The sequence below is a fragment of the Coloeus monedula genome (assembly GCF_965178545.1).
Source record: "Coloeus monedula genome assembly, chromosome: 2".
Lineage (NCBI taxonomy): Eukaryota > Metazoa > Chordata > Aves > Passeriformes > Corvidae > Coloeus > Coloeus monedula.
Genome location: NC_138782.1, coordinates 16,941,504 through 16,952,671, shown reverse-complemented (window position 1 = coordinate 16,952,671; position 11,168 = coordinate 16,941,504). Strand labels below are relative to the sequence as shown.

General features: G+C 49.4%; 1 protein-coding gene across 1 annotated transcript in view; it reads left to right on the top strand.

Moving 5' to 3' along the window:
- Positions 1 to 452: 452 nt before the first annotated feature.
- The window catches only part of EHD3 (EH domain containing 3), a 30,311-nt gene continuing 19,595 nt past the window's right edge, over positions 453 to 11,168 (top strand). Inside the window, exons 1-2 of the mRNA XM_082276666.1 lie at positions 453 to 971; positions 7,636 to 7,812. Coding sequence (XP_082132792.1) covers positions 745 to 971; positions 7,636 to 7,812 — 404 coding nt within the window. The 5' untranslated portion in view covers positions 453 to 744. The remainder of the gene's footprint in view (positions 972 to 7,635; positions 7,813 to 11,168) is intronic.

The window sequence follows — 11,168 nt, the reverse complement described above, 5'->3', positions numbered from 1 at the left end:
GAACATGTTGTCCAGAGTGCTTGTGGAGTGCCCCTCACTGGAAATATTCCAGAACATCTGGACACAATCCTGTGCCATGTGCTCTGGGATGACCATGCTTGAGCAGGGAGCTTGGAGCAGATGACCTACTGGGATCCCTTCCAATTCTATGATAGGCTGACCCATTCTATGATAGGCTGGAGAGCCAGCTGAGGCTGGCAGTGCTCAGGAACAGCCGGCTCCCTCTCAGATTTGCACTCGCAGGGCTCATTTCAGCGGATTTTTTTAGGTTTATTTCGAAACGAGGAGAGAAAGAGAATAAAATGGCGGCCGGGCTGAAAATCCCGCCAACGGCCCCCAGGGGGCGCGGCGGGACCCGGCCCCTCCCCGCTGTCCAACATGGCGGCGCCCGGCGCGGCTTCACCCGCCGGGGAGAACGGGCGGCGCCCGCCCCTTTCCTGGGGCCGGCCCTCCGCGCCATGCCCACGCCGGGAGCCGGCGGCGTGAGGGGAGGCGGTGCCCGCCGGTGCCGCTGGGCCGGGGCTGCGCGGACGAGCCGCTCCTTCAGCCTCCCGCGGGGACTGCTTTCTGGCTGAAATCGCCGGCGCAGGTGGCGTGAGGGCGGGCGGCCCTCGCGGGTGGGCGCTGGAGCGGAGTGAGGCCCGGCCGGCCTGAGGGGGATGCGCGGGTAGCCCGCGCCCGCAGCCAGCCCAGCCCAGCCCAGCCCCGGTGGTCGCCGCGGAGCTGGCGTCAGGCGGCCACAAGATGTTCAGCTGGCTGGGCACCGACGACCGTCGGAGGAAGGACCCGGAGGTGTTCCAGACGGTCAGCGATGGCCTCAAGAAGCTCTACAAGACCAAGCTGCTGCCGCTGGAAGAACACTACAAGTTCCACGAGTTCCACTCGCCCGCCCTGGAGGATGCCGACTTCGACAACAAGCCCATGGTGCTCCTCGTGGGGCAGTACTCCACTGGGAAGACCACCTTCATCAGGTAAAATCCAGCTGCCCGTCGCTCCCCCTCCCAGGGACGCCTGCACCCTCAACGCCCGGGGACCGGGGTGGGGCAGAACGCGTCTCTGCTACCCGTGCTATGCGTTAAAAACCCTTTTTTTACCCCCTTCGCGTCCCCTCAACAGCTTTTCGTTGAAAAGTCACCTCCACTCAAAGGTGGAGCATTCCTTCACAAGCGCAGAGTGGTGTGAGATGTCCCATGGAACACCGACGTGGCAAAAAGTAGCCCAGGGCAGGGCTGAGGAGTGCAGGCAGGTCACGATTGTGGAGATGTGAGTCACTGGGGCCCTCCTGGCCGTTCAAAGTGCAAAGGCTTTGGGAAGCCCGCGGGCATTCCCGTGCCTGCACTGCCCAGGCTGACCCTTTTAGTAGCCATTCTTTTCAGTTTGCTGTAGCTTTTGAATGGGGAGGCAGCTTTAAAGGGAGTGCTTGGGTTTGCAGGTGCTCTGACACTTGCATCCGTCTTTTTCTGCATTGTCCCAGACAACACTCAGAACCCGCTCAGAGCAGCGTGTGTGCCTGTGCACAGAGAGACCTGCCCCTCTTCAGGGCTCCAGAAGTAAAGCCCTGATTTAACTGTGTCCTGCTCAGACGAGATGCTGGGAGCAGCAATTTCTTTCGAACTGTAAAGAAAGAGCAGCTGCCAGCAGCTCTTTCATTTCGATGATGTGAAACTGTCGCAGAGAGGGTTAAACTTTTCCGACTGGACTTGGTTGCAGGAATCTCTGTTCAGCCGTGCTGATAGTTCAACTTGCAGCAGCCTTTCCCTCGGGATCATAGCTGAAGCTGCGCTGTCTGTGTTTCCTATGTGATTCATAAGCTAAGCGTTAAATTCCAGCCTTTTTCTGGCGTGGCTGTGTTGAAATCTGTGGAATTACCCCATTGTAAATCTGGACGCGAGCCACAGGCAGCCAGCCCTTTGTTCTACCAGTATTTCTTGGTGAAGGAGGGAACTGCAGAGAGTAGAGAGAGGTGAATCAAACTGACTGTACCTCTAAAGGAGTGACCTTGAGAAATGCAGGGGCTTTTTTTTTTATGTGCTGTAATATTCCTGCTGCTAAATTTCTTGGTCGGGAGCCAAGAACAGAATGCATTTCTGCTACCTTGGCATGTACCTGGCAAACAAAGTTTAGGTGTTAAAAGGTTTTTCTCATATGAGAAGGTCAGGTGGATGGTGAAGGGGTGCAAAAGACCCAAGGAAGTATTCTGTACATGTTTGCAAAGGGAAAAATAGAGAGGATGGCATAGCTGCCTGGTGCCAACCCAAATCTTTGTTCTGTGACTTGGTACCAAACCTCTTTGAAAAGCTTTTTTGGTCGTCTGGGTTACAGACACTCAGAGCCTGACCACGAGGAGGTTGCTGAATTCCTGATAAGGCTGTCTAACTAAAGCATCTCTTCCTAATTCTTTTCTTTGGATTGCCAGCATGTGTTTCCCTGCAGTCTCACCTGCATACTGTTAGCAGAGACTTCCTGCCTTTGCCCCTCTCTGTTCAGGGGAGTCCTTTTTCTGTAAGCCTCAGCCTCTTGCAGAAAGTTTGGGTGCCTAGAGCATGGTCCAGGCAAAAGCAGATTGAGGCTTAGCTCATGTGGGGTGGCAGCAACAACCTCTTTGCTGTCAGCAAGTGGATCTGAGCCTCTCTGACAGCTGCTTTTCACTTGAGCTTGTGTCCTCTTCTGTCAGCTTTTTCTGGGCACAGGGCTGAGATGAGACTATGGTCAAGCAGAAGTGACCAAGAGTTTTGGAAGCTTCTGCTTTACAGGAGTACCAAACGGACCTGAGAAGGCCTTCCAAAAAGGCAGTCTTCTCTTCAAAATAGTACCTAAGAAGGTGAAAGTTGAGAACTCTGGTAGAAGCCCAGGGTCTCTAACAGTAGGAGAACTGTGAGAGTCTTACTCCAGTGTGTTCCCAGTCAAAAACCAGAAAACCTCGTGTTGCTTGTGATAGGCTTCCAGCGTGAGCTTGCAGGCACTGGTCATTAAAGAGCTGGGATAAGCACCAGATTAGCGTCCAGAGTTATTGTGGGAAGGCAAGTGGGAGCTAAAGCTGAGAGCAGGGAGGGGTTAAAGGGGGCTGGGGGAGGAAGTGGGAGGGTTGACAACCATTATGTCTTAGCACTAGAGTGAAGCAAGAAACAGTCTCTGGACATTCCTTCCATAATCTCGTCAGGATGGGGGGTAATTAGTGTTATCCTTATGTATCAATTCCACTCTTAAATTGCATCCTGCTTGTACTGCCATGCAATTTAGGGAGATGACTTAATGCCACTAAACAATCATGTGGAAAGAACTCAGTCCCAGTTTACCTGGATCCCAGGACACCTTACCAAAAAAAAAAAAAAAAAAAAAAAAGAGACCCTTAGTCACCTACCTAAGGAATGTCCGTCTTCCAAACCCTTTTCCTTGTTTTGGGGAATCTGAGGTGAAACAAGGAAGAAGTGCAAGGCTCTGAAGCACCTAAGCTGCAACATCTTGCAGTGAGGCTTCTCTGTCGTCAGGAGCTGATGGCAGAAAAAAGGCAGTCAAGGTCAGCAGTGAGAAACATTCTTGTGTGGGTCAGCGCCAGTGAAGCGAGACCAGAGCCAGGTTTGTTTTCAGTGGAACCAGTCTGTTCCCTTTTCTGCTTACCAGGACACAGAACTGAGCCTTTCTCTGCTATGTGAAAGGTGTTGCTAATGCAGCTTTTCCATTCCTGCTTCCTGCTGTATCATCTCTTTGTGCTCACTCCCATTTCTCTCCTTGGTATGTATTTGGCTGATGCTTTTCCACAGGGTTGGGGACTGAAAGTCAGTGCTGGTTAGGGCAAGGCAACACCTCTACCTGGGAATATCTGACAGCCACAGCAGGATCTCACTGGAGCCTGCCTTTATAACGTTATTGCTTTTTATGTTTCCTGTGAGAGGGTGGGAGTGCAGGACAGAACATTACTCTCCTAATTAACTTAGATTCCTTGGTCATTTCTAAAAATAATCCTGGCTCGAGTCCAGCCATCCTGCTAATAAAATAAACAAGCCTGCCAGAGCCCTACTGACTGTCAACATAGCTTGCTTTTCTGGTGTAGCCACCCCTTCCTCCTACAGCTAATCATTTACACGTCTTGGCCTCTCCATACTTTTGTCACAGGCTACACTCAGAGCTCTGGTGTGCCTTCCCCGTGCGGCCCTGAACCTTTCATCTCTGCCTGCATCAGGCAGTTGTCACCATTTCCTTCTGCTCTACCCTTCTTCCCTTTCCCGCTCGGCATCACCTCTGCTGCCACACTCATCGGCATCCTGCAGGGCTCCTGCATGACTCATCACGGGCAGGCAGCCCCTTCCCCCACATCCTGCGGCACTCCTGCCCAGCGAGCCCAGCCTCTCCTTACCCATCTCCAAATCTGCCTGGGAAAGGGGACCCCAAGCTGGGCTGGCACTAATGCAGCTGCTTTCCTGCCCTGTCCCTTACCAGGAACAGGCGTGCAATGGGCAAACAGCATGATGCTTCCAGCCACATACCGACTCCAGATGCTTCTCTAAAAAGCAGATTGGTCATAAAAAACCTATTCCCCTCCTACCTGGGGTACTCTGCAGACTTCCCTAACCTGGCTGGAGGTCACTCCCCCATGCCTTTAAAGGTGTTCAGCCGTTCAGCTTAAGGCATGCAGCACTGGCAGGGGAAATTGCTTGCTAGGGTTGGTGTTTTCCACAGCTATTGTTTGCTCCTCTCCCAGAAATCCCCACAAACGTGACAGCTGCGTGTGTTCTCTAGCTTGCCTCTGGTAGCCAGGGCAGGCTGTGTCACTGTGGTGCAGAAGTGCTTCCCCCCATCAGGCAGTGTCAATACAACCCCTTGTATTTGTGCTTTGCACAATGAGATTCTTGTGCTGCTGACACCCTGCTGCACAATGTACCCAAATCTCCCAGAGAGGCCTCACTTAAAATAGATGCTGTGATAGTGGGCAGTCCAATCTTCATCTCTCTGGTTTCCTACCACTTGTTGCACATTAAGTCAATAACATTGGCATGTAGCTACTTCTTTTGTGCTTTTGTTGGGATTTTTTGCTTTGTATTTTTTTGAGTCTTACACAAGAAATAAACACAGAAATGCTTTGAAACATTAGCTGAGCAGAGCTGTGATAAAATTCTTCCAAGCAGGCTGTCTGGAGGAGTGTTGCTATTACACACAGGACTTTTGGTTAGACTTTCTGGGAAGCTTTGTTTATAAATAACAAAACACCCCCCTTCAACTATTTTTTACTTCTGCTCAGAAATTGTCATATTACACGTGCATCTCAAGCCTGTAAAAAAGAAAAACAGTGGTTGTTACAGCAAGGCTGCAACCTGACATTGGGAGTAAGGGGCCTTTCTCAAAAGCACTTCACTTGTTGCATTTGACAATTGTTAACACTGCCTGTTTCTTTTCTCTCTAGTATTTGCATGGGGAGGGTGCAAACATTTATTTCTATGGATTCAGTGAATTCCCATCTATATAGATCCACTGGCTTGACAGCAATGTCCATCAGGGGCTAGGGTTTGAATTGCCATCTAGGAGGCACAAACTTAGGTTTCCAGAGTCTGACTTAGTGGCTTCTAACCTAGCAAACAGTTGTGTCAGTGTAAAGAGCTTTCCAGGGAATTAAGCCAGGAGCATTCATATGACAGTCTACAGAGCCCTTGGTGGGAGAGAAGCAGCCCTACCTTGTTCTCAGGTGCTTCAAGCTAGAGAGGAGTTACGACAGCTGCCAGGAAGGTGTATTGTAATCACCAGCCAGAGAGGTGGCACACACCAGCACTACCTGCAGTCTGCTTAAGTAATGACCCACTTTTATAGGAAAGTTTGAGAAACCCCTGTATGGTTTAGATAAATAGGATATGTCTACCCTAGTGTAGGAGGTCAGAGGGCTGCTCTCTTCCTGGATTATTTCAGGTATTTTAGGAGCTGATCAACAGCTGCTGTTGCACCTCAGAGTTCTGCAGTTAAGAAGAGTCACTTCTGGTGGCCTTCTGGTGAGCATGGGACTTGGAAATCACTTTGGACAAAAGATACTAGAAAATATATGATAATACACCAGTAAAGGAGGTGTGGTCAGCTCCTAAGGGAATTATGGATGTCATTTCTGAAGGTATTCTTGTTGCAGTACGAGTGTGTACCAAACCAGATAAGTAGCAGTGACTTGTCCTGGGTATACATTTGGTTGTTTTACCTCTAGATCCAGTTGATTTGGCCTTGCCCACTGGGAACTGAAGACATATTTACTGACACGGTATCAATAAATAGCCTGCACAATTTTTTTGTTGTTGCTTCTTAAACACTGGATAGTGATTACCTGTGTTAAAATGACAGTGAAAGCAGGAACTCCTAAAAAGTTATCACAGGCCTTCATGTCAATGGTCCTGTAGTCCCTCACGCAGGGACTTCCCTCACTTAAGACTCACCTGAGTGAACCAATTCTGGTGCTTAGACATATCAGTCACAGTCATGAAAAAAATCTCCAGTCCTTCTCCTATTTCCTTTTCCACATCCCCATAATCTACTTTTAACACCACAGAAATTCTGTAATAATCTTTCTACCTGCTAAGGATTGGGTCAAAGCAATGGAAGAGGAAGTGCCAGCTACCCTTTGGCAACAAGCAACACGTTATTACACTAACCTTCATAGTGTAGTAGTCATTCTATTCTTCATGTAACTAGCCAGAGCTTATCACTTGTCACTTCCCTCTGACACCATCCCATACTGAGGGCTAGACCCGTTCTAGCTACCTTCTGCAAGCCACATGGATGTAATGGTCTTAGTTTTCAGCACAGCTTCAGCAGGTGGTTTTCTGCATCCAAACACACAAACACAGACCTGGCCTCAGTGATGGCATTTGGCACCTCCATGAGCCAAAGGGAACTGTCCCATGCACGCAGCATTAACCCACCCTGAATTTGGCAGGGTAAGTTAGTATATGCTGCCAGGGTCCTATTCAAAGTCCTACAGCCCCATGGGTGACTATCCTTCCCTGAAATTCGCCAAATTACCTTCAATATAGGATGCTGTACTTACTGTGCTATCTAGCTTGATAAATAGCTTGGAATATACTCCCCCACCCACACGTGTAGCGCTCAATATGCTTGAGCAGTTTGTAGTGCAGACCTGTAGCTGCATTTCAGAAGCACACAAGGACAGAGACTGAGACTTCAGTCAAGTGCAGGGGAAGTTGGCATTTTAGCAACTGATTTAGACTGGGGGCTAAGCACATTAGTTGGATGAGTCTGCTGAAATGAGCAGCAGCGAAGTAATTGATATTGGCACCAAGAGCCAGTAGGGTTTCTGGATTAACTTTGTGATTGCAGTGAACTGCTGTTTTTACTTCACTGGGCTAAGTCTGTTCCAAATGTCTTGAGGACTGAAGTACACAAAATGATGCAACATGATGAGAATCTCTTCCCAGCAGCTATAATCATCTCAGTTTTTTAATCCACCTTAAATGAGCTTTCAATGTTGAGCTCCTAAGTAGAAAAGATACCAAGACATTTATCAAGCTATTCAGTGACAGTGTTAAAAATAGTCTCAGAAGGATCCATGCTCTTGAGCTTCATAATTGCGCTGCAATCTTCAGTACAACTCCTTTAGGACTTAGGCAGCTCATGTCTCATGCCCACACCCTGTTTTTTGACTTACAGGTATCTGCTGGAGCAGGATTTCCCAGGGATGAGGATTGGACCAGAGCCTACAACTGACTCCTTTATAGCTGTTATGCAAGGAGATGTGGAAGGAATCGTTCCTGGAAATGCGTTGGTGGTGGATCCCAAAAAACCGTTCAGGAAACTCAACGCCTTTGGCAATGCCTTTTTGAACAGGTCAGTACTCAAGAACTCCCTTGTTCTGCAGAGTAAAGTTATAACCTAATGAGCAGCATAGCGAGCAATGTACAGGGATAAGGCACTTCTTTTCCTCCCATCCACATGGCTGATGGAACGCCAATCCAGTCCTACCAGATGCACGTAAGTCATTCACTGAAGGGCTGATAAATTCAAGTGGGACAAACCTTCATTTTACTTGAAGAAACAAAACAAAAATTACATCACAGCCTAAGCTCATTTTACAGGAGACTAGAGGTAAATATCTTCATTACACTTGCTCTCCCTTGCTTCAGTATTTCTAGCTTCTTCCATTTGCAATCAAAACCAGGCTCTCTCTGTTCCCATGCCTTACACATACAACCTCAAATTGATGACCACTCTAATGTGTTTCCTGTAAAAAAATGTAGCAGGGTGTTTGGACAGTGGCTCTGTGTCATGAGGACTATAACCTTTCCATCCCCTAGACCCAGCCCAGCCATAGGGAGATTTTGGATCTAGGCCTTCCAGGAAGCCAGCAGCACACACCCATATCCTAGATGAGCACAAACTGTGCTGCAGAAGGCAACAAACTGACTACACCCATCATCAACGCCTTCCCTGCTAACACAGTGTGGGAGACACTGGAAACATGGCAGCTGCTCAGCCAAAGAGCCAGGAAAGCTGGGCTGGGCTCTGGCTCCCGTTCTATCTTCGAGCTTAGAGAATGACTGTCCAGAGGGTGCAGCATCTCCTAGCAGCACTGACCACAGGAGTGCTGGTGTAGGCTGCAGAGAGGCAGGGAATGGACCTGCAGAGAAGCATGGGGAGAAGCTTGCTGGCAGGAGAGGGACCTAGCTGGAGTCACTGCTGTGTGGAGAACCTCACAGTGCCTCAGGGTGACTCTGGAAGCAATATCTGATCACTGCACAGGACCATCATTCAAATGCATCAATATGATCCTGCACCAGAGAGATTTGGAGAAGTTTTTGATGTTTCATAGGGCCCAGAACATCTGCACGTGACCAACAGTTAGGTCATGTGACTGCCCACTCCCTACACCAGGGCAGAAAGGTGATTTCCCTTAAAAAAACAACAGGCCTCTTGCCTGGAGTGCAGAGATCGCAGATGAAGAGGACATAATTCAGAGCAGCTCAGCTGATAGCCAAGAACAGCCACAGCTGGCAGACAGTTCACTGCAGAGAAGGAACATTAGGCCAGGCATGGGGGGCAAAAAACAAACACTTCTGAACTAGCCTGATGGATGTGTCCTGAATGCAGTTTGCTCCTGATACAGCAAGGAATCTCTGCATGCATTAACCCAGTTCACTGTATCGTGCTGTGCTCTTGTTGTGCTTCTACTCTTCCTTCTCCTGAGGAAGGAGTCAACCCTGTGCGTTCAGCAGGGCAGAGGGACACAGCAGTGATTCAGCAGCAGCATAAGTGCAGTCCTAGTGATGCAGGGAGTAGCCACAGCAGCTAATGACAACCTTCTCTTGCTGACATGAAAAAAGAGAGGGTAATGATTTCTAAACTGACAGAGGAGACACTAAGGGGGACTAGCTCAGCTATGTGAGCATCACAGTGCTGAAAATGCAGATGCTAATGCCCAGCTAATTAGGAAATTAAACACATGCAAGAGTTGACTCAGAGGGCCAGAAATTTACCAGATGTAAGTCCTGGTGCACCCACTGGACCAGATCAAGCCACCCACACTTACTTCTCCAGTGGGCCTGGTTTCTTTGCTGGAGACAAGCAGAGCTGTCTCTGCCTTGCACATCTCTTGCTGCTGCCACCATGTATATGCCAAGGTCATGATTTCAGCTAGGAGGCTGTGAGCAAGAAATTTGCAGAAGGGAGCTAGTCTCCAGGAGCCACACCTCTAAGCCAAGATAAGAGTGACTATGGGCAAGTCTGCTTTGCCCATGGGTGGTTAAAGGTAACACTTGACTGTGAGCATCAGTGAAAAGGAGCAGCAACATGAGGCAGTAGCATTCACACAGGCCAAGCTGGTCTTGGCTGAGAGGTGGCAGCCGCCAGCACTGTGTCCTGTGGGGTGCAGAGCCTGCTGGTCCAGAAGTGAGCATCCACCCTTAGCTGGGACTCCCTCCCCAGCAGAGACTGGGATCTGCTGCTTTCCAGGAAGCAAGGGAAGACTGGTACTGTCAGGATTTGGCTGGGAGACAAGCAAATTGTGCTGTTCAGAGCCTGTATCCTCCCTCCATTCCCAGGAGGTGGAGCACCTGCCCACACCTGGGAGATAGGGCTGCTCAGGCCTGAAAGGAAGAGAGCAGATCTGCAGAATCCTGTCTTCTTGTCTGCCCTTCTTGCCTCAGGTTGTTCCTGGGCATTGAGAGAAGGACTTGCTTTCCTTTCTCCAACTAGGCTGGCCAAACCCCACCTCTGGGAAGATTCCAGAGAGATTAGAGGTTGCACCTTGTTATCAGGAAGATTTGTTTGGCACCAAGGGCCTGGAGCAAAATCAGGAATCTCGCCCATTACTTTCATATCACATTGACTAGGTTACAAGAATTCCCCCATCCCCAAAGTTTGTTTTGGGAAGCTAAGGTGGAGTCAGTCCTGGTTTTGTGTTTTGAACAGCAGGAGAGGTGGATAACAGGTTGATCCTTCAGCCCTGTGCTCTGCCTGTAGAGGTGGTGAAACTCTAGTTTGGCACCACGTTCTTCCCCTCATATGGCCCCAAACAGAATTAGGTCATGCTCCCTGAGGTCCTGCAGTTCTCCTGGCACAACAGGAAGGCAGCAGCCTTAACTCTGCCTACAGAGCCAGAAAGCACTCATTCATGCTGGCCTCTGACCTTATATCTAAAATCTCCTGTGGAGTACTTCTCCTAGAGAAACCAGTGGAAAATCCCCCTGCCCCATTTAATATTACAGCACAAGGAATACTCAAGGCTGTAACAATGGAGAGCAAACCTGGGTTGGCAGGACAAGGGAATAACATGACCTCCTGAGCCTTTTGTTCTCTGCTGCTGTGCCTGGCACTCAACAGGATAATCAAGCCAGTCCCCCTCTTTGATACGAGGTATTACACATTCAGAAATGCTCCCTGTTACCACCTGCCAAGCTGGGAATGTGGGAAGCTGTAATGTGTGGTCTGAAATAGCTGACAGCTTTGGGGAGGAGACACTCTTTAACCCATGAGGATTCACTCTTGTCAGAATCTCCTTGGAGTCATACAAGCAGAACAGTTGGGGTGAGGTTGTAGCATAGGCTGGAGGAGTTCAGAGATGCAGGAGCTTCTGCAGAACCAGACACTCAACAGAGCACTGCAGGGCCCCATCTGCCTTGACTGCACTGAGTGGTCCTTCTGCCAACCCCCATCCTTTGTGGTTCTGCCTCCTCCCACAGGAACAT